The 26,804-nt window shown below is 48.1% G+C and overlaps 1 protein-coding gene across 13 annotated transcripts in view; it reads right to left on the bottom strand.

Moving 5' to 3' along the window:
* Positions 1-26,587, bottom strand: part of ACTN1 (actinin alpha 1) — a 90,818-nt gene extending 64,231 nt beyond the window's left edge. For all 13 annotated transcript variants that reach the window (XM_075712613.1, XM_075712615.1, XM_075712610.1 and 10 more), the window contains exon 1: positions 26,483-26,587. In XM_075712613.1, the coding sequence (XP_075568728.1) occupies positions 26,483-26,587 (105 nt within the window). The remainder of the gene's footprint in view (positions 1-26,482) is intronic.
* Positions 26,588-26,804: the final 217 nt, after the last annotated feature.

Below are 26,804 nucleotides of genomic sequence, written 5' to 3'. Positions count from 1 at the left end.
TTCAAAGCATTAACGCAGCCAGGACACAGATGCATCAGCAGTTTTATAGTCTTTGTAGGTAGCTACCGGTCATATGTCCGCATAAACTCATCATCAGGGGACTATCTGCCCCCACTTCTAGGCTGAGCAAAATGGGAAGCAGCCAGGACAGCGAGTGTTGCTGGAGAGCCCTGGAAGATGGAGTGCTATGCTCAGACACCTCGGACCCAACAGGGCACCCCTCTGCTCTGCTCAACAGCCGAGGTGGGATTAGTCAAGGAGGCGAAAGGGAGGACATGGGGGTAGCTGCAAGGCATAGCCTGAGCTCAGACTCCCCCAGAAACAAACAGCTTGAGCACCCCCCTTGCTATGGACTGGAGAGCTTCACTGTAAACACACCCTCTACTGAAGCAGAGAGCAGTAATATAAACCAGATGCTGTAGGGAATTTTTTCCCTCTTCGTCTGCACTAAATTTAAATACTGAGCTCTTCTTTTGCCAATTCGTTCTTAAAGGGCCTGTGTGCCGCTCTTCATCTCTATCCCACTTGTCTGAATTTAACAGAGAACTCAGCAGCCCTCCATGTGCTGCGACCACCCCGGGAAGCACGTGTTGTTCATGAAGTCTTGAAGGCTTGGACCTGGCTTTCTAACTACTGTGCCAGGAGCCCTCACAGCTCCTCTGCCCATTCACCTGGGCACAAAGGGAATCTTGCAGGTGAAATCATGGCATGAACATACTGATTGTTGCTCTGGCCCCATAAATGCTAATAGATTAATGCAGTGCCATCCATTCACTTGGGTTCTTCCAAGCTGACGGAGAAAGGAAGGGAGAGGTGCCATGCAAGATACACTTCAGAAGTTGGGTGTCGCATTGTAGCACATGCTGCCTACTTAAATCAACAGAACACATCATCACATTTCAGCATTGTTCTGTGGCTACATCTAAATTTAGGTGAGGATTCCTAGGCTCAAGACTTGCAAAGCTGTAAGAGCAAAAGAGTTAAAGGCAGCCTGACACGCAGTGGGCTGTTGAACACTGCAGTACACAGGGCTAATTGCACACCATCCAGTGCAGCAGAAGCACGCAAGCAGCAGTGTAATTGCACACTGGGTAACAATGTTTCCCAAAAGCTGTTTTTCCAGCTTTAACAAGAGAATAGGCTCAAAAAAACCTCAGCTATAGTTTTTAATCTACCCTGCCCCACTGCCGAACATTGCTAACTCCACAAAGAGGTGCAGCAAGGATGAGTGTGTGCCTGAACCGCAGCTGCTCCACCTCTAGGTCCAAAGTCTTCTTTCAAACCAGCTGTGAGCCCTAGAAAAGTTTCCCCATCCTTGAGGTATACCCTACTCCAGATCTTTACCTTCTGAAGAGAGATGAGATAGAGTCAACACAGGAGCTTAATTCCCACCTCATGTATGACAAAGAATTGCGCTTAGCTTTCAAAAATTGTACCAGACCTGATCAACACAAAGAAAATCCCACCAAGAAGCTAGTTTAATTGTGGTGCCAAAAGCAATCCACTAGCCTTCTATGCCAGGTAACTAAAATGAGTATCCCATCACCGGCCTCACCCCCCAGGCAGAGCAATGGATATCCATTACTTAAGGACATACAAGTCTCATCCAAAGGGCAGCGGAGGAGGACACCCTAGGAGTACTGCCCCTCCAGACAAGGGGCTCCACCTGCACTCAGACGGGTCTGCTGCCGTAGTACAGCTGAACTGACTGCACCTGCCACAGGCACTAAGTCAACACCATCATCCTAGTGAAGGCTTTAAGTGATCATGGCTAATCATTAAAATGGCATCAAATTTAAGCAACACTGAGGCTGTGTCCTGATCCCCCCTCACCTTTGTCGGGCTAGCAAAGCCAACAGCGGCTTTGGTTATCAGTAGGGTTTTTTTTTGCAGGAAGGTGCCTTAGCCTCCTAGCACCACTAAGCATCAACTGTCCTTGGCAAATTAAATCACTAGTAACATAACAAGCAGGGTGCCATCCTTGAAAGGTGCAAAATAATACCAGTGCACCCTTTCCTACGTACTGTTTATTAATTTCTACTTGGTTTTGGCTCTTCTTGAAAATTAATGCCTCACCCCCAAAGTCAAATATTAACCTATTTATTCTTCGATAACAAGCCATTCAGTAAGCAGCGGAACTAATGAAATTTGGCTTCCTACGCTGCTCTGGTGTGTGTTTGCTGGTGTCTAGTAAGGAACAAACCTATTTGCCTTGTCCCATCCTGCCATACCTCCAGAAACAAACATGCAGTTTACACCTTTCTTCTTCATTGCCTGACTTCTGACTTATTTTCGCTAACTTTGCTGTTATCATAACATCATTGATACTTCGAAGGCAAAGAGTCATAGGGCAAGAGGGATGTTCTCTCCTGGAATATAAGGTAGCTAGAAGATAGAAAATGAAAGCATAAAGTGGCCAGTCTCCATCATGGAGAGAACTAAGCAGGGGGGTTACACAAGCTTGTATTTCATACAAGCACAAATATCACTGAATGTAATTATTAGTGATAGAGAAAAATAAGATGATCAGTAAGGTGAAAACATGTTTTGGTTTATGAAGCCCAGCTGTTAAGAACTAGATTTAATCAGAGCCAGGTGAGTAACACAATGACAAATAAAAGTCACTGGTGACAAATCCTCAAGGACTGACTTGTATTGGAACTACTTAAACATCTTACTGGATCCTAAATTCAAAATAAACTGGGACAAAACAGGCAAGAGCCCTGAACAGCTCACCAACTCATCTGCTTAATGCACAGCAATGCCCTAGAAGACCACAAGTACAGGTGAGGAAGGAATGGGATGAACAACAATTATGGACATTACAGTAACAGCACACTGCTCTGTCCTGCACCTGCACACAGAGCACAGTGGGGTCCTGAACCTGCAAATGAGAGAGCAGGAACAAAACATTTTTGTAAGCAAACTCCTTAAATCATCCGAGATGTTCAATTTACTTCTGCTTTACAGTTCAGTAGGAAAGAGCAGAATATAATCACGCAGCAATTGTTCCATACATCTACGGCAGATTTTATGTAGGATTTGACTTAGATGAAGGTCAGACCAATACCGTGTGGCTTACAGTTGGTTTGTTTAGCTTTTTTAAGGCAATACAAAGTAAATCTCCCCTTTCCTGCCCCTCCCTTGTCACTCTTGAAAAAGACATTGTCAAGGTACAGAAATAATTGTTGAAATCTAGGCTTTCTGTGGACATTGTGGTTGCATATTAACTACCAGTGAGAAATGCCACCGACAGTAGCAGCTCTGAGGGTAGCATGGGGAGGTGCCCTTCTCTCATATGCACACGTGAAACCGTTCAAAGAATGGGGTGCTTTTTACCTTGTATACTCCAAGTTTTGAAGTAGTCTTACAAAGACTTACCCACATTCGGGGTGGATAAGAGAACTGGGCTGCTTCAAAAAGCAGTGCTTCAGCACACCCTATAAAACAGCGTATCAAAAACACTGTGAACCACCACAACACATTATTAGCCTAAACTGAGTATGCGTGCAAGCATATCTCTAACCCATATCCTTTCTTAGCTTTTTTTCTTTCTAGGATGCTCTGATCTCATCTGATATGTATGTTATTTTAGCTACAAGGTCCCCAACTTGCATACGTTGCTTTCGAAACTCTCAGATGTGGCTCCTGACCACAGGAAATGATCTGTGGTCTAGCCTGTCAGGAAGAACAAAGTACAAGGATGCTCGCTGCTTTATACTTGCACACAGGTAGCTGGAACCACTAATTTTACTGTCTTCTGCAATGCATGAAACACTATGCTGCACAAATTAATGGCCAGTAAACCTGTGTACTTAATGGTTTTCAAAATAGGGGGTACCCATTCAAAAATGCAGAGGTGCTCTACAGCAGTGGTCCCAAGCTACCACAAAAGCCCGTCACCCTGGGGCCCTGGCATAGCAGAATGGGATTTTTTCCCCAGGGAAAAGAGAAACCTCTAATCCCATATAATTCCTGAATGGCATTTGGGGGGGGGGGGGGGGGGGGGGGGGGCAGAAATCTCAGTTTCTTTGGTAAGTGTCATGGGATTTATTCAACCCAGGTGCATTATAAAATTCCAGACAGTTTTGAGCTTTCTATGGCTATTTTGGAAAAGCCTATGGACCTAAGCAATGTGCTGACAGTAGACTGAAGCTGAACTCACTGAGATGCTCCCCATGACCAGCAATAGGAAAGGAGCTCCCACAGGACCAGAGCACCATCCTGGGTTTCTGTCATCCCACAACCTTTTAAGTCCTTTACCAGTACCTCAATTTAGGCTACATGGGATTTTTTTTGGTCCTGGAAAAAATCACTTTGAGGACACTCAGAGTGTAATTTGCTCGTGTGGCAATGCACAAGCACCACAAAGTTGTACTTCGCATATCCATACTCTCAGCCATTGTCTCTGTTTCTGAGCAGGCTCTTTCAGCTGTGCCCACTCGGTACACCCTTGAAGCACATATAGATGGATGCCTGCTCAGCAGCCTTAGTTACCAGAGCTGGTCTCTCACCTCTTACCCCTGCTTCCTGACACAAGTCAGCTGATTTCTTGTATTAGCAGATACACCTGCCAAGTTCCCCGCTTGGTGAACAGAGACAAAGCTACACTGAGGATGCCCACAAATTCACAGGGTGCAGGCATGGCCGGCTTGCTTGCAGGGCAGAGCATGCTCTCGCTGATGGGGAAGGCAGTGGGGTGGCAATCCCTCGTCTCCCAGACAGACCAGCACCCAGTGCTGCCCCACCAGAGCGGCGGGACCAAGATAGACATGCAGCACACGCCATCCTGAAGAGGCTGGCAGAGATGAGTTGCCGCTGCAGACGGACATGGGAGGCAGCAGAGCCACCAGCACGGGGCGGGGCACCCTCATTTAGGGGGGAGAGGGGCACCCTGTGTTGGGCTGACAGGCTGCTCTGCCAAGCACATAGGCCAGAGCTGGAAGAAAGAGAGGAGACTGCTGCCTACGAGGCACAAGCCACAGGGAGAAGCCAGCGCAGCACCACTGGTATCCAGGGGGCAGAGAGAGCCCGGGTCTCGCACACGCTGCAAAGGCCCTGGCGGCCACGCAGCACCGGGGACAGGCCCGGCAGCAGGCCTGCATACATCCTCCCATCCACTTCTTGCAAGAGCAAGATACCATTTGCTTTCCACCAAATGCACAGCCTTTGGAAAAGCAGGTGCATCCAAGGAACACTTTTTTTTTTTAAACAGGTTTTTTTATTAATTGCAAGGAAGAGCAAGTCAGTAACGACAGCACAGGATTCCCTGGTATCTGCCAGTAGCACCTGCCTCCTCCAGCAGCTGTAGAGGATCCCCAGCTCTCATCTTGGAGAGCTTCCACTTGAGCTATGTTGTCACCTGAGCAAAACACTGATTTCCACCCTGCCCCATGCTATACATTTGGGACAGGCAAGGAAGAAAAGGCAGGTACTTAGAAGACAGCGCCCTGGTTCCAGCTGAACCCTGGCCTGGAAGGGCAATGAAAGCACTATAAAACCTCACTGCAATGCTGAGATACTGGGAAAAATAAGTCACTCCAAGACTGGGCAAGTAGTCTGGGCATACTGCTACTAAGCTGTACCCTGACTCTTCCTGACATAACTTTTTAATCTATTTTTGCATAGAATTTAAGGACTCCTTTTCAGTTGATTATTAAGACATGTGTCAAGTACCCTTTCACAGATAACCCAGTAGAAAGGCTCCTGCACACTGAGGCACATCTTGTGCCAGTTCAAGGTAGGTTTCTTTTGTCTTTAATAATTTCTCCCATGAATAAGTAACACCTAATGAGAGTGCTCTTACCCTGACAGTATTTGTATTCTGATACCCAGCGGCTACTCATATGCCTCTTCTAAGACAGTCCCTTGTTAAGATTACAGTAGCAAGGGCAGGAGACGTATGGAAGCAGACATTGCCTAACATAAGTGCTTAAAGCAGTTGTTCAGCTTAGTACCAATTTTTTATTACAGACTTTAGGCCTAAAGACCACTGGATTAGCCCCCTTCATGGACTCTTTTAAACACAGTGTTCTCTATAACATATGCATACCTATACATGACAAAATTAAAGCCTTCTTCACTGTAGACTCATCCTCCACGTTCAGGTGCCTCCGCAGCCAATACTGCTTGAGCCAGCAGTTCTGCAGACAGCATATGTTATGTCACTCATCATTTTGCCCTGTCCTGCTACGTACCTAAGAGTGGACACACCAGTACCTCATTCGCACTCGTGCTTATACCACCATCAACCTTGGTGCAGTTCCACAGGAAGGAAGCCTCAAACGTGGTATTGGTCACAGTCCTCTCAGGTACCTCATTTATTTTAGGGGAAAGGGAATGACTAAGCCAACCACCATTCTTCAGTTACCATGGTGGATGTCCACTCAAACTCATCACTGTTGCCCAAGGATTGGCTGTAGAAGTTAGTACCATGCCAAGCTCTTCAACCCTGCTGCCTTGAGTTGGGAAGCTGCCTAGAGATATCTACTCCACACAGAAAGACAGCAAGAGCATTTATGAAGCTAGGGGATTAGACTGAACTTGCTTTGATGCATATTCATAAATGCTTATATTCTTAACATTCGTGTAAGAAAATGCCAAATCATTCAGCCACAGATAATATGTCAGAGTACAGCTCATCTCTTAAAAAGAATGCGTTCCGTACTCACCATTCCTTATTTTGCTGTTGCCTGACAATTTTCCTTTGCAACAGTTGCTAAGCAAGACGTTTGCAATTCAGCTTACTATCGCAACTGATATATGGTGATTGTTCCTAATGGTTACACAGTAAAATGCATGGCTGTTGAGTCTTGTTCATTTTTTGACCTACCCTGTTTTTTTCAGATCTGTGATACTTGGGATATTTTAGTCTTTACCTAGAGAATGCCTAAATAATTTCTACTGCAATATATGCATGCACAGATACAGTAGGAATAATAAAACCAGCAGATCCTGGATCCTGCATCGTATTACATTAGGGGAAAAAAAAAACCCACACCAAAAAACCCAACAACCAAACAAAACACTGACAAGAAATAGAAAACCAAACAGCAGGACCTGCAGTTTGTGTGCAGTCTACAAGTCATCATTGCCATGACATTTGTCATCCTTTTTCTCAACCAGGGAATCATCTGAGTGAGGCAAGGTGCATGCAGATGACAGATAGCAGTGTTAGTTACCACAAGGAAGTCAAATTACCCTGGTACAAATGGCCACGGAACATTTATTGCCACTTGTTTCAGAAGACCCCAAAACCTCATTCCAGCAATATCCATACAAGGTCTGTCAATTATCTACTGAAAACAGGTATCTTGCTAGCACCCTAAGACATCCACCACGGGTCCTCTAATTAGAAGAATTAGGGATTATTTCTGGAAGTTCAAGCAGCTTTCTGTTTCTCCTACAATAATCCAGTCCTGTGTAAAACCAATATAGAAACGTTAATTCAAGAAACTCAAACTGCTATATTTTTAATATTTGTGGCTAAGAAACCATACCATAGGTTAGCTAGCACTCAGCAGAATAGGAAGCAGGAACTCACCTCCTTTCCTGCTGAAGTACAAAAGAGTAAACAAAAGTCAACTTTGTTGAGAAAAAAAGGAGGGTCCCTCTGACATTACTAACAGACACATGGACAGGTTTATTTCAAGCTTGTGCTTAGACCAGGAAACCTCTCCTATTCCCCTTCAGCCCAAGAGCTTCTTAAGCAGGTAGACTCCAATAACAAACAGGGTGGTCAAGAGAAGTTCGTTTTCAATTAGCTTTGGCCTCATCACAGGGTGGGGGGGAAGTACACCTCTCCATCCTCCCTCTTCCATATCTAATTCATATAAACTTCATCCATGCATGATGATCAGACTTTTCAGATAAGACAGAAAGAGGGTAATGGAAAATGACCTTTGGAAGCATGGGGGAAAACAGACTTCTGCAATTCCTAAGAGATGATAGGAGTCTCCAGAAACAGCTTTGGAAATCAGCAGCAATGCAGGTTGCTGCCATGTGTTGAAGCTTTAAGGAGGACAAAGCAGGTCTTCACAAGTGAACTGGTACTAGACTGAAGAAGGGAAAAGCCCCATGCTGTGTACGTGTATGGGCAGAGATGAGTTTGTTAGAGAAAGAAACAGAGGAATCTGCCTTGTGCTGGAGGGACAGTAGGAAGGTAAAAATCACACCCTGCCTTGGGCTGCATGGAAGTTTGCTACAGGTATGCCCACGCTTATAGCAACAGTAAGCTATAGACCATGCTGCAAAATTACACCTTCCTTTTTGTCCAAAACCACACCTCAAAAACTAATTTGAATTTTATACTTGGGTTCTACACCACTACAACTGCTTGTATTGAGCACTGGCCAAATCCCTGAGTGACACCCATCCAAACCCTTACACCAAGGGGCACGGTCCCATTTCCCAAACTAGCTGCTGTCGAGCCTGGATAGCTTCATGCACTAATCTCAGACCAGGGTCCAGCCAGAACCCTCTTTGGTAGAGATCAAGTTCTCATGGAATAAGTTAATTCCTGGCAAAACTCCCCTGGCTTCAAGCTTACGCCAATGATAAATGCAGTTCAGTCCAATCCAGTCTTTGTTCCTAAAACTGTCCATTTTCTGCTCTCCCCATAGCTCCCTCTGAGAGCTGCAGGGACAAGTAGGTCTCTGCAACAGAGCTGATGGCAGACTACATAGCTTCACAGAATACCAACATGAAACACATTGTTTCAGGGTCTCTGGTTAAGTGCTAATCTTCTTCCGGATTTGGATGCCAGCCCCGATTACGAGAAGTATGCAGTAAACAGAACCGTGCCATGTGATATGTGCGCTTAACCCTCTTCCTGCTGGCAGCTGCACGTCAGCACAAAGTTGCAGTGGGAACAGCAGGACAGCGTCTCCACAGACTGATTGTCCTTTTGCCCTCAGCTTGGTGTTTGCTGCTGTCTCCTCTGGAAAACCACGTCCACACAATGGAAGATTGCAGAAGGATGAATGCAATTTCCACCATAACCGGTCCCCTGGAAGTCTGCTTTATCCAGTGATCTACCCCACTCTGACCCAAGCATATGGCTGGGCACCAGCCACAGCCATGTCCAACAACAACACCGGTCTACGTGCAGCTTCACAGGGAAAAGGGTATGTGTAATTAAGATCCTGCAGTGGGAGGCTCAAGCTGATCTTGTCTGTGGGCCAGGAAGAAATAATCCCACTCCCAACATGCTGAATAACCAGCGGGTGGGCTTGAAGAGCAAGCGCACAGTTGTCCCAACCCTTTCCTCAGCAAGCAATCACGCGATTGTTACACACTACAGTAGGTACTGGCCATCTCCCAGGGGCACTGCGGCTGCTGCACAAGCATCCGGTGCAGTGCATTGCCCACTGTGCTCCCACTCCAACTGCTGCCACACGTGTTGTGCAGTTATGACCACATAACCCTACAGCACCCACCACAGCTTGGGAAGAGAAAGTGACCTGAACCAGCAGCCTGGAAGCCAGGTAAGTAATGAATTTCAGCCCTTCTCTCCCATGGGATCCTCTTCCCTCCCACGGGATCACATATCCTATCATCAAGGCATGTAGGATCTAACCTTTGCAGGACTCTTCCTTCCTCTTATGCAGTCAGATGGCCACAGAGTATTGTGCTGGTAAGGGAAACATTTTCTTCCTGCACAAAACAGGCAATCCAACTCAGAAAGTGGAGTTTTCACAGCATTAAGTTCAACTTGGTACAAGCCTAGCTACACTTACTAGCAGCCCAGGACCTCCTCACATCCTACCTCCTACATCCTATGCACCGTACTGGCAACTGCCAGAGGAAGTTAGTCATTTCCACATTAGACTGTCTCCCATGCCATGAGCCAGCCAGCCCATTTCTGCACGCAGGTAAGGTATTGTTAAGTGAATTAGAATTTATTTCTTCCCTTCTCAGCTGCCAAAACAGCTAAGCCTCTTGCATTGCTTAGCAGGCTACTCTCTAGCACTTTTTTTTTTCCTGACTTCCTGATGCTTAAGAACCCAACCCTGATAATTTAGAGCCTGTCTCCAGCTCTCTGTGCATTTTCTCTGTATTTAGGACTGCTGTAGGCTGAGCTCTACCCAGGAAGACTCTGTACAGAGCCCTGACATGTTCACACTGCAGATTTTGAACTATACTTGAAGCAACAGTTGGCAGAGCAACACAGCTCCATATGAACAGTGGCCAGGCAGCAAAACCAGATCAGATCAGAGCACTATGCATCTGCTAGGGAATAAAGAGCCAGTCACCCATCAGTGGAGCAGCGTCAGTAGAGCATCTCCCCGCTGACAGGGGATTCCTGCTCAACTCACTGTAGCAGCAGCCAAACCTGTTGCATTAACCCAACAGGGAAGCATCAGATCCCAGGCATGAGGAGCCAAACCAGAGCACAGCCCTTTGCTCCCCAAACTCCCTACAGCAGCCTTGCTGCTCTTTAAAGATGGCGATCAGACTACTGGTACCTGTTCATGGAAGAAGTCTGGTATTCTGCAAAGCAGCATGGCAAAGTCTTCAGATTTTGAGCTTTCAGACTTGGAGGGCTGAAGACAGCACTTGCTGAGCTGCAGCTTTGTTTCCTCAAAGCTTCAGCAACTGGGTTCGTGTGAACTGCTCTGAGCTCTGGCAATCTCTGCAGGGCCTAAGAGGAGGCGGTTAATGTTCCTGCATAGGCAACAGAAGCAGCTTCTTTCCCAGCTCAGCAGCTGCTGTGCAGCGGTTCTTTGACCAACTATTAAGCACTTGCTTCCAGAAGGCGGGAGACTGCATTGGACTTGAAAATGAGACAGATGCCAAATCCCAGTCCAGGGCCAGTGCCTGGGGAACCAGGCAATGTGATGTTCAGAACACAGATCCACTGATATTTATTTCCACAGCAAAAACAGTTAAAAGGTTTTTTTTCTCCCCCTTAGACTCTCTCCAGCTCTTTCCCATTCTCTTGCTGCTCCCTCACTGTGGGGAGCTATCTAGGTTTAACTCTTCTCCCTCTTATTGTTTTGGCAAATTAATTTTAACACCGATTAAGTTCTTTCATCTGGCTCACAGTTCATGTCCACAAGCAGTTATGCTGGAGCAATGCAGAGGCTGTGCCTTGCAAGAGAGGGAAGGAGGCAGCTGGGGACACGTATTTCTCAGGCAGATATTGCTAGTGCAGCCCCCTTACTCTATCAAGCCATAAGCACAGTCTCACTGCTTCCAACACTATGTGTCAGGCAGATTTCCATTCCTCCACTCCAAAACCCTTCCCCCATAATCTCAGATATCTTTTCACGGCTAGAGGTGGTTTTAAGGTGCATTCCTACCTATGGAGAGCTGGCGGACAATTTATTCTTTTCAAATGCAGACTAGAACTATCACCTGGTCCAAGCTGCAAAAATTCAAGGAATTTGGGCAGGGCTTAAAGAAAGTGAGAAAGCATTGCTTTGCTTTCCAACCTAGTAGAAGGTATTCAGAAGCCTGGAACAGAGCACAAACCTCAAACTCCTTTGGCTGCCAGAGCCACGTCCCCTCTGCATTTGCTACAACTCCAAATACCATACTGCTGAGGGACTGGTTTCATGGCTGGCGTTGACCACTTTATTGACAAGCTGCCATTAAAGTGGGCAGTCCCACTCTGCACTCACCCTTCGCTTCCCCCATCCTGCCACCTCCTCCTTCCCCTAACCTTAGGCTCAGCAGGATCAGCTCCATTATCGGGCTGAAAATGCACTCTTCTATATCATACGCAAGTACTGATCATGGGCACATCCAACTGAGAACGAGTGCAGATAAGCAGTCAGACTGGACTGAGATTGTGAAACTGCATCTGGAGTGAGTCTTGTCCCAAGTAAATGGACAAAGAGAGAACACTCACCACTTGCATATGCAAAAGTTAAATAAATTAGGTGCAAAACATAAGATTTTGGCAGGTCTTTGGAATCATCAGGGACTGCCAATTTGAATATACCTTATGTCACCCTCTGGCAAACTGTCTAGAATACATTTTACAGACTGCAATTACACAATACTTTTTTTTCACCCCTTTTGTAAGGCTGCAGAAGTACAGCAATTCACTAGCCAAAAAGCAGATAAGTGCTACATAAACCACATTAAGAGCTCTCAGTACGTCATCCCCAATATACATATGTAAAACATTTTGCCCACTCATATCCTCTTGGGAAGGCAAAGCAAGGAGCAAATAGGGGTAAATTAAGCCCCAGTTTGATAGAAACAGGCATGTCTAGCTAATATTTCTGTTTTCTTCTACTAAGATTGGAAGGGTAGTTCTGGTGCACTGCAGTTTCATGACAAATAAGCAGCCTTACAAAACATCATTAAGGGTTCACATGAGAAGAAGTCATAGGAGAATGTGACTTAGCAATCCACCACACAAGAAGGTCAGAGGGGAACAGAAACCCAAGCGAGTTTTACCAATGCCTCACTCTTTGCTATAGCATCAGGACAGCACTCAGACCTAGAGCCACACTTATCCAAAGGACACCCCTTACAGTGTACTGCACCCCAGCACTGATGAAGAGCTTTGCTCTTTGCCTGGAGAGCTGTTCCTTTGGATGGGCTGTGTAGACAGAATCCACACCTCCGATGCCCACAGCCTGAATGTGCCCAGTGTAGACACTCCGCTAGCTCAAGCCTGCCTGCTGCTGCCCTGCTCAGAAGCAGAGCAAGGCTTACTCAGTTAGAGGCTGCCGGAGCCCACTGTCAGCGAGGAACTTCCAAATAAGCTCTGAAGGAAAGTGACACCACCAAAATAGTCTCTACGTGAAAGAGATTAAGATAATTATTAAAAACTTACTAACGAAACATTTCAAAAGCTCTTTCCAGCACCACATCATTTTGTTAATGTATCAGACCATGAAAGCCAGCAACCCACCTAAGCAGAACAGCAATCTTCAGTCCAAAGCATATGAGATCACTGCACACAATGGCAGAGTAAGATGGGAACAGAGATTTCCCTTCCCAGCTCCTGTTAATGAAGGTGGGGCAAGGAAGGGAAGGGAGAAGAGGAAGAATTTAAGATAGGGAAAAATAGATAGAAGAAGAGATCTCAAGGAGTACCATCAGAGGCTTTAAACTCAAAGCAAAATTTAACAAAAAATAGCATGCTGGTGATTTTATTCTCTTTGGCTATGCCCACAGCAGAAACTCGCTACAAAAACCTGCTGTATTACACTAGCAGAGTTGAAAGGGTGTGGAGAAAGGGACAGCTATAGTTGCAGTTTCGTAGTGGCAGACTGAAAGCAGACATCTGAAGCTAAAGATGACAGAAATACATAAGCACCACTACTTTAGAGTAGCATCTATTACTAGACTTGATCCTGAAGAGAGACTTGAAAGTACTCAAGCAGGGTGTGCTGATAGTGGCTGCGCTAGCACCTATAACCAACAGCAAGTCAAACGCATGGTGCTAGTGCAGAAGAATACGGAACTGAAAAAAATTTCTTTGAGTCAAGTGGATTGTAAACGAGTACCACAAACAGGGAAACAACTTTTATGTGCTGTAATCAGCACAAGTGGTCTTAAGATAACACTTAAAAGTAAAAAAAAACAACAAAAAAACACAAAAAACCAAAAAGAGTCTATCTACAACCAGTTACCATTGCTTCAGTGCTTGTGGTCTTGCAGCATCTGGGAACCACGCTCACAGATCAGAGTTCTGCTGTGCAAACGCAGGACAGAAACACTGTCCCTTTCCCCAAGCACCCTGCAGGCTACAAATATATCAAGAGACTGCAGGAAGATGAAGACAGATGCAAAGGCAGAGGGCAAGGCAACAGGCAGACACTGCTCAGGCCAGCAGGAAGAGATCTTGGCACATCATGGGGCTCACCACATAGATCTCTGGCCACTGGCACTCTAGGACTTGCTCCTCACCTTACTGACCACTCTGACCTACATGGCAATAAGTACATTTTCAATCTTTCATGCAACTCAGTGACAACAGCAGATTTCTGGGGCAATAAGGTAAGTATATAGACAGCAGCGGCTGACGCTGACAGCACGCACAAGATCCAGAGGGGTGAGAACATCTCTCCCCTCCTAAGCTAAATCCAGAGCACATGAAACAAACTCATTCTCATCAGAAGTTATTTCTCTATTCATTTCACCTGCCAGGGGCCACAATGCAGACCACGCATCTTACAGTGCCTCTATTGCCCAGCACCACACAGGAATGAAGCCTGGAAAAGCAGTATGATAATTGCTGTAGAGCAAAATGAAAACCCTGTGATGGGAGTGGATTTTAGGCTGGGTTTTTTTGGGGGGTGGGGTGGTGTTTGTTTGGTTGTTTGTTTTATAGGTGTGTTGCATTTTTGGGTTTTTTTTTGTTTGGTTGGTTGGGGGTTTTTTTAGGCCAAAAAGACTTCTCGTTTTTCTGACCCCATCACAGGCCAAATACTGCAAATGAATACCCTACTCAGCTGCTGAGTACAGCACGCTTGCCAGCTGACAGCTGGCAACCAGGCAGGTAGGTATTTCACCACTGCAGGGCCTTTGCTTGCTGCAGTTGTGTGTACTCACTCACCCTCACCCCTTCTCATCCAGGAGGGCTCTCCACTTTAAAAGCTGCCCACAGTCCTTCCTCACCAAGGTCCTCCTCCTCCCCAAGAAGGAAGAGCCTGAGTTACTACAAGCTTCATCTTGGGAGGTAACAATGAGGAAGCAGAACAAAGGCTGAAGACAAGTGTGCTGGTACTGCCCTCCTGTCAGGGTATGAAGGGGAGGGGGCAGGAGCAGCCTTCAGGAAAGCCCAAAAGGAGAAGTGGCAGAAGAACACAGCAGAGGGATGTGTCTGCTTGGAAACCCCAAGTCCTGCAGAATGAATCTGCGGGGCCAGGAGCTGAAGTCTCTTGGCCTTGCCTACAAAGTTAGTAATTTGGTGGGTGGGGGAAGAGCACAGACACTGTGCATTGGGACAAGAGGGCATTCTGACAGCAAGAGGAAACATTGAGCCTGCCGCAATGTAGGCATTTTCTATCACGCAATAAAACAAATGTTAATTACGTCATACCTTCAATGCCACCCGCTGCCCTGCAAGTTCCACCCAACACCAGCAGCCTCTGACACAGCTTGCAAAGAGCAGGCTCCTTTCTGACAAAGGGGCAGCAGGAGATCACCATGAGCTGGGCACACTGGCTCACCTCCACAGGGCTCCTGAGCTTCTCCCTCCTGTGGGAAGCCCACGTGGCACCATCCGGGGCTTGGCACGAGAGGCAGCTGTGGCTTGTGCCAGGCTGCCCTGTGTCCCCTGCACCCACCCCTGGATCATCAGCAGTAATTGCCTCTCACAGGACTGCAGGCAACAGTTGTTCCAAGCTCCACAAACACAGAGTATATTACGCTTCAAGTGTTTTAGTTACTGTAAGCAGTTCACTAATTACAGTAGTAATGATTGGATTATGGCCAGTTAACAGCTTTAAAGAAACAAGCCATTATAGGAGGGGGAGGGAAATACTCCTTCAGGTCTAGGATGGAAATGGCTTTCAGCAGTCCACCCTGTAGGAGGCTGTCAGTAGCTGGCTAGGTCAGACCATTTGCAACAGGCTGCAACAGCAAGGAGCAGTGTAATGTGTCACTAAATGATACATTTGCACATGAAAATTATCAGTGTTGGAGGAGGTGCGCTTGCAGGAACAGAAGGTCTCCTGTTCATACACTGGCCTTGTCAGCTCCAACACCTCTGCATGACTGGACCCAGAAGACAGGCTGCAGACAGGTGTGTGCATGCTAAGTTACCAACACAGTATCATGTTTGTGATGCTTTGTCTCAGCATGCAAGGAGTTGTGACTACAGGCATTTAGAAACTCTTTAACAGAGACCTGCTAACTCCAAACAGACGAATGCAAACACCCACAGTATCAGGAGCCAAAGGCACTCACCAGAAAGAGCAGCTAGAAATTTCCTTTCACTAGCAGTTGTTGCCAGCACTGGAAGGACCACAGTAACGGGCGTCAATCCCTTAGTCCCTCCAGTTGCTAAAAATCCGTGCAAGGAACACACAGGGAGACTCCCTGCTCATCTGACTCTCACACCTCTCCTTGTTCTTCTGCAGCACCTGACTGCAGAGCAGTCTTTGTGGAAAAGCAGCTGGACCAATGGATCCCTGCAAGAAGTCCTATCCCAATGCACAGAGACTGCAACAAGAAGGACTGCCAGCTCTAGAAGATGAAGTTTTTTGTGGCCATGCCTTTTCTGTGGAGGGCAAGAGGTCCCAGATGCACAGCCTCCCCCTGGAAGGGCACCTTCTGCCCTGCAACACTTTCCACAAAAGAGAAAAGGAATATCCCGTTTTACAGAGGAAGTCCCCAGTGTGTTGAAACCATGATGAAGGGAACAATACTCATTCCCAGATGACTACCCTGATGGTACTGCCAGCAGTATTTCCCTGCTGGTTGGGTAGCTCTGCCTAACCAAAGAAAGCCAACCCCTTGCACACCCACCACTTTGTCCTCTCTACTTGCTCTAGGAAAAGTGGGTCCTTACACCCCTTGCCAGCCCTCACCCACAACAGCCACCCCTCAGTGGTGACACCCCACCATTGTGCCCCCTGTGCAAGCTCTTCAGTGCCTCCCCTCACCCCCTTCTCAGCAGTATCTTGCTTTGCTTGGTCTTCTTGTTCTCCTCTCCCTTCAGAAGTCTTTAGCTGAGGACTGGCAGAAACTGAGTTTGGTATTGCTGGCTAGAGGGTGAGGATTTCTGGCAGAAGAAAACCAGCGGAGCTGGGCATCTTGCCCAGAGTGAGTTCACACTTGGCTCACCACAGCTGGAAATAGTCTCATCCCTGGCCAGAGTTCCCCAACGGCCCAACAAAACCCTTGGGAAACGGCAAGTTTCCACGCGTTAGCCATTTTGAAACAGACTGGTTCGTGTTCATGAATGTACTCCCCCGCTGCCCCCACCCAGCCTTCTCTGCGCAGCGCAGCCGCCTGCAAGTGCCGCCGCCAAAAGGTGCTTGATGAGCAAGCACTGACAAGGTGCAAGGTCTCGCTTTGTGTGTGGAGCCAGGTGTGGCCAAGATCGATGCTTCCTCTGGAGATGCTCCTCCTGTACAGCAACACCACGAGCAGAGCTAGAGGGAAGGCAGAGGTTTGAACAAATGTACCCCAACACTCCTCTTCCCACCATGCCCTTGCATCTGAGCTACTGCTCTCCCCTCCCTCATCAGTGGGAGATCTCCACATCTCCCGAACCAGATAAGACATGTAGGAAACTCACCTGGAAGCATAAATACACTTAAAAAGCTGGAACTGCTTTTGGCTGCAATCAAAGTTTTCCTTAGGAAAGTAAGTATTTTCCATTGTGATAAACCTTGGCATAGACCTGGTCTAAACAGCTTTAAACAAAGTGTCCTTTCTTCAGCATTGTTTAGCAGTTAAGAAATTAACTTGCTTTGTTTTCACCTGTAGAGCCAAATTTTAAAGTTTTCCTTGGGGATAATACATTTAAGTAGCAGAACTAACTCATCTACTGAAGGGTACATTTAAATAAACTGAGGGGGGTCGCAGGTAACTACACTGGGTAGCAAGAGAAACTCGGCTCCTATAAAGCCAAGGAATCTGGCCAGGAAACAGGGCTCTGGGATGTACGCATCACTTTCCATGATGAAGAAAAGAACACTCGGCTAGGATGGAGAGACCATACATGGTTCTCTCGCTCTCCCTCATCTCTCAGAGGCCTTTACGGGCTAGCTCCTGGAGCGAAGATGTAACAGCACAACTTCCATTTACAGCAGCAGTGAAGTTCGAGTGCTTAGCATCATGTGCTGCAGCGAGGAGTAGCAAGGGCCCTGGCTGCCTGATCCATAGGCTGTGGAAAGCAGAAGTTCTTCCTCTGCTGCCAACTGGCCTTGGTTCAGCACCTCTGTAGGATGGGAGAGTTGTCCTTAGTGTTGTAAAAGGAAGCATGAGTATTCTGCATGAAATTTCTCCAGCCATACAGCACTCTGCTTGTGGAAGGAGCAGGGCAAACAGGCTGCCCATCCACACTGCGCTGTGTGGCACAGAGATACAAGATCACAAGGGTCACACATAAGATGCATGAGCAGAGCCCACCTGTGCTATGCTGAAAGGCAGGCCCTACACCACAGTAATGCACAGTCACTGCAAAGTCAAGCAGAAGAGCAAAGAACCAACCAGCTGACACATTAGGTCATTCCTGCCTTCCCACTGACCACGTAAGCCATCTAAAAGGATGTGGAACAAGTTGCTGCTTAAGAAGCCTGCCCTGCAGCCTCACCTGCCTATCAACTATCCACACTAGTGTGTTTCTGTAAGTTTGCCCAGAAGCTCTGGATTACTGGCAGAGACCTACTTGAAACCACTCCAATCTGAGCAATAGACAGGTGATATACGGAGACTCACATCAGTGGTGTCCACTGTAGTGAGCGTTAATAGCCAAGACACAGCCTTTTCACCTGCCAGCACTTCCCATCTTGGCTCTAATACAATGGAAAGGCCAGTTGCTGCCATTTCCCACACCACAGGGATGAACACATTTCTAGGAGGCTTTCAGTCTACGCAGATAGAATGACAAATCAAAGATTCATCTGGATGAGAGACCAAAATCCCCTCTGTTTATTCATGCATACCCCAGCCCTGTCAATGGGAGCTGTTTCAGTGCACTGAGGGTGGAGAAGGTCTCTGCAGAGCCTTGTTCATGTTGGAGTGCTTCAAAGCAGCAACAGATTTGGAAGAAGGAGAAGAAGAGGGGACAACTGCAGGTTAAAGCCTGAGGTCAGCCAGCTGCAACTGGTACAAGGGTTGGCTTGCAAAGGCCTGACACAGCCCTTACCAATAGGATACACACATTACCAGCTGAGCAGGAAAGACACAACCACAGGAAAACAACATGGGGAAAAAATGGTTCTGCTTTACTGCCTAACAGGGAGCCAAGAGGTTAAACTGGCACCAGGACACACCATCAACATCCTATGACCAAGTTCTGCTCTCAAGCAGTGGGGGAATGAGAGCAGGGAAGGCAACAGCAGGAGAGGAAGAGGAAGCAAGTTTTTTTTGCTAATCATATTAATGCTAGTGGTTTTGCTCACTTAAGCATCTTTTGGGTTGGCCCAAGAAGTCCCCAGTTCTGCCTTGGGGATCTGGGTGACTCTATTGAGAACCTGTATGCCAGTCTCACATGCTGGGGTCAAAATAAAGCGGTGGGTGGCTCCACAGACTTCAATAAAAGAGACTTTTCTGTCATGTCTAGCACCAGACAGAAGGTCCTGCTGCTGACAAGCCTAACTCACCACTCTACGCCAACTCATCCCAACAGATCCAAGCTCTGTGTAAGATGCTTCAGCCCCAAAATCCCAGATTTAGAGCAAATGTTATGCCTTTATGAAGATGACCCTCTGCCATTCTTGCTAAGGTCAAGTTTTTCTCACCTAGCAGTTGCCAAGCATACCACACATGTTTTCCCCCCAACACGCACAGTTCACCTATGGCTTTCAGGGGATGAGAGCGGTTTACATGGCTATACAAGATTTGTAGAAGTCACACTAAGCATGTTCTTTACAGTAACCATCATGTTTCCAACAGTCACACATGGCAAGAAATCAGTTTTATGTTCCTATATAAAAGAAGAGTAAACTCTGTTGCACTCTGTCCCCCATCCTCCTCAAACACCATTGCTTAGACTGCACAAAATACCTCTAAAAATCACAGCAGTACATCCAGCGAGCCCCTGAGGCAGATGCAACACGTTAAAGTGAGACCAGTCCAGCGAGCCCCTGAGGCAGATGCAACACGTTAAAGTGAGACCAGTCCACTGTATATGTTGTATTTTAGCAGCTTCCCAACATTTCCGCAGACAGCTCTCCAGCCTCTTTTCTACAGTGACTGCTTTCTGCACCTCATCGTCAGAAAGAGCACAGCCATCCTCTGCTAGCGTAAGTGCACCCCGGAGAACAGCCTAAGTGTCAGGCACTACAGTGATAATCCACAGGCAGCTGGAAAATGCTCTCAGTCCTCCCCCAGCAGAGCCGTGCAAGTTTTCACCATCTCTGTCACTGCTGCTTGTGCCTTAAGAACTCCAGGCCAAAGTCTTAAGTGGATCCCAGTGAGGCAGCACAGAAAAGCACACAGGCTCATAACCTGGCAGAGAACGCCAACTGAACCAGGCTCCTCCTCCAGTCAAAAATGCATGCAACACATTAGGCTGTAGAACTGCACCTCTCGCACAGCACACATGAGAAGAGCAAGGTGCCTACAGCAGGAGCAGCTGGGGAGCGTATTACTACCATTCGTGGTGGTAACCTCAGTGCTGGGAAGAGCAGGTACCATTCACTGGGTCTCCACTGTAACATACACAGCTTCTAACAATGTGATCCCAGTGTTCACGAACTCTTTTACTGAACAGGTTTATTGGCCCACATTCTCACAGCTACCATCCAGTTACACTTGAATTTCATAGCCAGACAACACCACCTCATAGAAAAGCACCTGCTTCCTTCTAAGAGGACAAGTTCTCACCAGACAGCCAAGAAAACTGAAGTTTCCAAACAGCTTCTGCTTAAAGATACCCTACATGGCATGTCAGACGCCCCAAGCTATGTCACTGAGCACTGCAAGCGGTCAGGGAGGAAAACAATGTTATCCTCTCTAGCCTTTGCACTTATGCATGGCAAAAAACGTCATTACCAAATCACAGGCACAAGAATTTAAACCGGTTGCCTGAAGCAGTCAGCAAGAAATTCCCCAGACAGACACACTTTACATCACTGGGCTGGTAGCTGGATGCCTTTGAGGTGTTTCATCCTTCCCTAGAGGATTAGGAGAAGGAACGGTTCAATCCAGTTTGGCGAGTACTGTGTTCTCATGAGTTGATCCTTGGGATCTGTTATAGAGCCCCCCAAAAGAACACGCAGTCTCCTTTTTAACCCATGCCTGCTTTCTCCTTAGTTTTCCCCCTTAAATAGGATGCTGAACGGGCGGGTAAGTCACTACAAAGCGCACATGCCTCATTCATCATGCACCAAGAGGTTACAATGAATAATAATGTTCTTGTTAAAAAACCCACAAGCACACATCCTGATGAAACCTGATCACAGAAAGTATGAGACAGCTCTAACACACAAGGACAAATAACTGATCTACAAAGCCAGATATTTCCAGAGCCCCCTACAGCAACTTTTGAATTTAATGGTTTGAAGAGCAAGTATCTGGCAATAAGCTACCTATGTTGAACAACAAAAGCTTGATCTGAAAGATAAGAGGTATCTGGTGACCTATATTGCCTGCCTGTTTGACTGTGAAAGAGCAGCTGAGCGAGCAGCCTTACAAATTTTACCATTCTGCTTCTGTATTGATACTGGTCGGTGCAAAATAAGGCACAGAGGATCCTCAGGTACATCAGGGCCACCTTTCCTACAGCACACCCACACTGCAAAGACCACGCAAGGACCATCCCTCGCTGTGGCCCATCAAGCACTATGCAGTGTCACACACAGCAGGAGCAGAGGGACCCAGTGCTGTACATTCACCAACAACGCACATTTATTTACCTCACTGCTGAATCTATGATGGTACTGAAAGAAATTTTAGCAAACTACAGATCAGGTGTGGTATCCCAGCAGCTACCACAACTGTAGTTTTCTGGAAATCTAGATAACCTTCTCAAAATAGACCCTGTCTGGATGAGATGACACTCAATCCAAGGGAAAAGGAAGCTGTGATTCTGACTTTTACATTTTGTCAGAGATATTAGTCACACTCATACCACCTGATCTGAGCATGCTACCAGCAGGCTTGGGGGTGGGGTGTTTCCATGAGGGACCTGGGCTCTATTTAACAGGTACTTTCTATCATTAACAACCCCACCTCAAAAAGAGAGGTGATTAGCACAGCAAAATTCAAATCATAACAAGAGCAGTAAGACCTGTTGGATGCAGACACAGTAGGGCCACGAGACCCGTGGCTTTTAGGTTATAGGATCACCCTTACATTTATGTGTATCTTCACATGCAGTGCATGGCACAGAGTGGCAACAGGGGTTCTGGGAGACTGCCATTTCTAACCGGGAATTTCTGTAAGCTCATGAATAACTGCATTAAGTAAGTACTACTTTAGGGCAGAAAAGGTGCTGCCGAAGTCTGTGCTATCACTGCTTCAGCAGCACCATAAATCTGAACAGTGCCATTTTCTCAGCCAGAGATATCATTTACTGCCACATTGCCACCAAAATGCCAACCTGGTGAGGCTGAGCAGCACTGGATAAAGACAAGGCACATTCATTTAATTAATTTGAATTTTTTTTTTTTTTTTTTTAAGAAAAGCATTACTATCATTCCTTACAGCATTTAAGTTGTATATGACTGTCTTCTACATGCTGCAGATGAACACTGCTTCCTACTCATATTGTCAAGACGGCAGCTGTCAGGTCAGAAAGCAATTTGGCATTTAAAGTTTCCCGCCCCAGCTCTACAGTCTGGACAAGTTGCTTCAGGCCAGATTTTAAAATAAACCCTGAAGGAGGTGCACCTTGAGCAACCAGTTCATGAAACAAGAGCGGCCAACAGGAGAGCCTACTGCATGCAGGGCCCGAGGGCTGACCCCTACCAGCACCTCAAAGCAGCACCAGCTTCACCCCAGTGTCATTCCTGACCTCCCTGGGACACTCAGGAGGTGGTGGCAGGAGGTTGTCCTTCTCACCACTACCCTTCGCTTCACCTGCGAAGACAAGCCAGGCATGCACCAAGTGGCTCACCCAGTCCCTCAAGGCCAAACCCAGCTCCTTCACCAAAAGCCCCCAGGTGACTCGGGGAAAGTTTGAACACTGCAGCTGGCCATTTGTCATCAAGAGGGAGAAATGTCCTCGTGGGCACAAGTGACAATCTCTTGGCCAGTAAACACCCACGTACATACTTTTTACACGGCATGCTTCTCTACCTTGACAGCTAGGTGAGACTGCTGCAATGGCTTTCAGCAAGTTTTGCTTTGTAACACTGGGCAACAGCAGGATCAATCTTGTTATGCCTTGGCTAGTGCTACTTTGAGGCCTGACTTCAGACAGGAAAGAAAAGATAAGGGAGAAGAAAGAAAAGGCTGTTAGAAGAAACTACTGAGAAGAGTTCAGCGGTGCAAAGGGGAAAGTATTTTAATCCCCAGAAGAGACCCCCTGCTCCTGCACAAAAGGCTGTGCAGAGGCTTATATCAAGAGAGAAATAGCTGAATTTGCTCTGCACATTATATTTTTTGCTGCTTATGAACAGTAATGCTGCAACAAGCTCTTTAAAACCTCTTCTGATAGACATGAAAAATAGGCTTTGCGTAGAAAGCTGCTTTCCTCCCAGGAACTGTCACTCTATCCCTACACTGTAAAACAGTGACTTCCCAGAAAGGGGCAGGTGGGAAGAGGTGCGAGACCAGCGTCTCTTCTCTGTATCACGTTCAAGAGGCCAAACTTCACCCTCCTAATATGAAATTCACTCTGCAGCTCATTTACCCATCTCAAAGCAGCCCATGAGATTGTATCTCAAGCACCACCCCACACAGCGAAAGCTGTCGTATCTGTGTCTCAGCGCAGGTAGGAAACCCATGAACCAGCTCCCGAAAACTCAGCAAACTTGTCATTCTTACAGCACGCCTGTTGAGGCCGTTACTACAAATCAGCAGATCTTCCCGCTTCTGATGCCTGCCATGAGCTCTGCTGAGCCCGTGCAGCCAGGAGAAGGGGAGCTGGATTCAATTCATCTGCGAGTCTAGAGATGTTGCTGTTTGCTTCCCTAGTCTCAATTAGTCCCAGCTGCACAAAACCACGCAGGACAGCACTGTGGCACAGCTATCCCCAGCCCGCAGAGCCTTACTGAGCTGGGGCAGGAGGGGCTGGGTTGCAAACAACCAGCAAGACACGGCCACTTCTCGCACAGGCATTTGCTCACTGGATTACTGACCGTGCCACCACTTTAGACCCTCCCAGAGAGGGTCTGAGCACAAAAGTTTCAAGTCTGCCTCACTGGCTGGCCGGCTTCAGTGCTATAAATAATAACAACAACAATAATTTGGTAGTACTTAAATCAGACAGACTTCCTCTGTCAGAAATTCTCTAGCTATTCCTTAGGTGAAGGAAAACCTAAAACACATGAGTCAACCAAGAAATACTGAGCCTGAAGAGAGCCTACAGGAATATTTGGGAAGCATGAATCTCTCATGTTCACCTCAGTAAGCTATTAACTAACACGTACAGTAATGAACATTTAATTACTGCAATGATTTTGTTTCACAGGTAAGAAGGGGTAGCAGTTTTACTACACCATACATCCCAGGCTTATGCTTGGTGGATACTGTTATCTCCCCACCTCCAAAGGAAGCAAGCCCCAAGATCCCAACAGGGCTTTCAGTCACATTCAGACCCTGGGGAGGGGAACAAGACTGTCCCTCAGTATCTGCAAAGCCTGCTCAGGCTGGGGGCCGGTCATCACACCCTCTGAGGGGGGGGGAGGTAGCCTGATGGGCTGCAACTGGGAAGAGCCACCACTCCCAGACCTGATCTTCCTACCTACAGACACCAGAGGGGTGGGTCACGATAAAACTATGAGCTTGCACCCGCTGCAGAAGGGAACAGCTTCAGCTCTCCATCGGCAGGAAGAGAAACAACCGAGTGACTCCACCACCAGAGAAGGGCACCTAACTATACACAGCCCTTGCGTTCAGCCAGCTGGCAAGTAACACCCACCACATCAAATTCAACTGGGAGCGGCTGACCATCAAAAGAAATTGGCTTGGATTATTTTGAAACAAATGTGTTAATTCCTTAAAACTCCCTCTTGGCTTCTCCCCTCCTCTGCACAAGTAACCCAAGTTAACAGAGTAGCTCTCTGTCCCCCTCTTGTGATAGGACCAAGAGGACTTAACTCCTGGAAGGAGGTAATATTAAAAGAGCATGGCCTTTAGGGCACGTACCACAGCTTGGGCTTTGGGACTTCTTTTTAAGCCAAAGCTTCAACCCCTGCTTCTGACAACCAAGCCAGTGTCCCACTACATATAAAATATTTCCCCTCACCGTGAAAGGCAGAAAACCCCACAGTACGCCAACAATTTCCCCTCACAGCCTGTGAGCAATACTGCCCATCTCGCCCTGGGCCCCACTGACTGTTCCTAGATGTGTTAGCCAGATACTGGCGTACGACTGGAGATACGGATCACAGCCAGGCAGATCTTTTGAAAAGGAAGAAACTTCCCTCCTCAGAGGAGTAGAGCCTGGTCTTCAGGTAAGCCATCCAGCACTCACACCCCAGACCAAGATTACATTCCTCTCTTTCTCCTTTGTTGAAATGTAAGCTCACACGCCACCAACTCTTTCTCCATTAAATACCCTTGTTTGTGTGCTTTAATTTCATGCTGTCTACTCTCACCACCCAAGTCCCTCCAAGCGAGGAAACGGCTGACGGCAGCTCTGTAGCTATCACCTTCAATTAACTCATCAGACTCCAAGGGAGCAACTTCTCAGTGGCACCATTTCAGACAGCTATGAACAGGAGAACCTGAAAACGCTTCATCTGGAAGCAGATGAGAGGGGAAGGAGAGGGACTAAAGAGGAAGAAGAGTCTTCTCACTGGTGTGCCCTCCTTCCCAGTGGCTCCCAGCTGCTTACAAGAAGCCCCGCACCTCAGGCCACATTATATATATAAATGTATCATCTATGCATAAATAGGCAATATCCTCCCCTCCAGTAGGGAAGGTCTGGGGATTCTCCTGCCTGCTCGCAGCTCGGGCAGAGCAAGGCGTGATCCGACGTGCGAGCCCAGAGCGAACAAGTGACTGGCTGGGAAGAGCGGCAGGAGCCTGCTGCACCCCGAGGTGCCCCGGCCATGTTAGCATGAGCATTGCTTCAAATTCTGCTTTATCGTTGCCTGACGAAGTGACTAAAACGGAAATGTTTCAGGGATTAGGATTCCAGAGTGATCTAATACAGGATGCTTTTGCTTCAAAGAAGGAGGGAAAACAAGCATGTAACTAAAGAGCGGCGAGGCTGGAGCTCCTCCTGAGCTCCCCTCCCCACCGCCACCCTTACGGTTTAAAAAAAAAAAGGGCCGAATGTTACCATTTTTGGACATGAGCTCCGCGCAAGCCCTGCCCTAAACCACACCATTCAAACGAGAAGCCAGTTACCGTCCCGCCGCCGGGCCGGCGGGGCCGGGGCGCGGGCAGCGGGGCGGCCGGCGGGGGCTGCCGGGGGGGCCCGCCGCCGCCCCCCGGGGGCCCCGCTACGCCCGGGCGCACCTGCGGGCCGGGCCCGCCGTAGCGGGCCGGGCGCCGGTGACAGGGCGGACATCTGTTGCTGCGGCGGGACCCGCCGCCGCACCTCCCTCCCTCCCGCCCCGCCATCACCTGCCCGCTCCGCCCGCCCCCGCGGCCCCCGCCGCCTCGCCAGCCCCCGGCCGGGCGCGCACCGGCCCCGCTGCGGCCGTTTGGGGCGGCTGGGGCGGGTGCCGGCGGCCCCGCGGTGCGTGCGTGAGGGGAGCGGAGGGGAGGCGGATGCGCCCACCTTCCTCTGCTGCTTCTCCCAGGCCGGGTCGAGGAGCAGGTCCCGGTCCCAGTCCTCCTCCGGCTGCATGTAGTCGTTGGTCTGCTGCGGGTCGTAGTGATCCATGGCGGCGGCGGCGGCTGCTGCTGCTGCTGCTCTGGCGGCTGCTGTGGCGGCCCGTCCCCGTCCCGTCCGTCCCGCTGGGCTGCCCGCTCTGCCCGCTGCGCCCGGCCCCGCGGCCGCTCAGCCCGAGCAGGCGGCGGCGGCGCCCGCTCCCACCTCTCCGCCTCGGCCGCGCGCAGCGCCGCGGGGGCGGGACGCATCGCCCCGCCCGCGGCCCGCC

This window comes from Pelecanus crispus, chromosome 6, assembly GCF_030463565.1.
Source record: "Pelecanus crispus isolate bPelCri1 chromosome 6, bPelCri1.pri, whole genome shotgun sequence".
NCBI lineage: Eukaryota > Metazoa > Chordata > Aves > Pelecaniformes > Pelecanidae > Pelecanus > Pelecanus crispus.
This window is presented reverse-complemented; position numbering and strand designations above follow the sequence as displayed.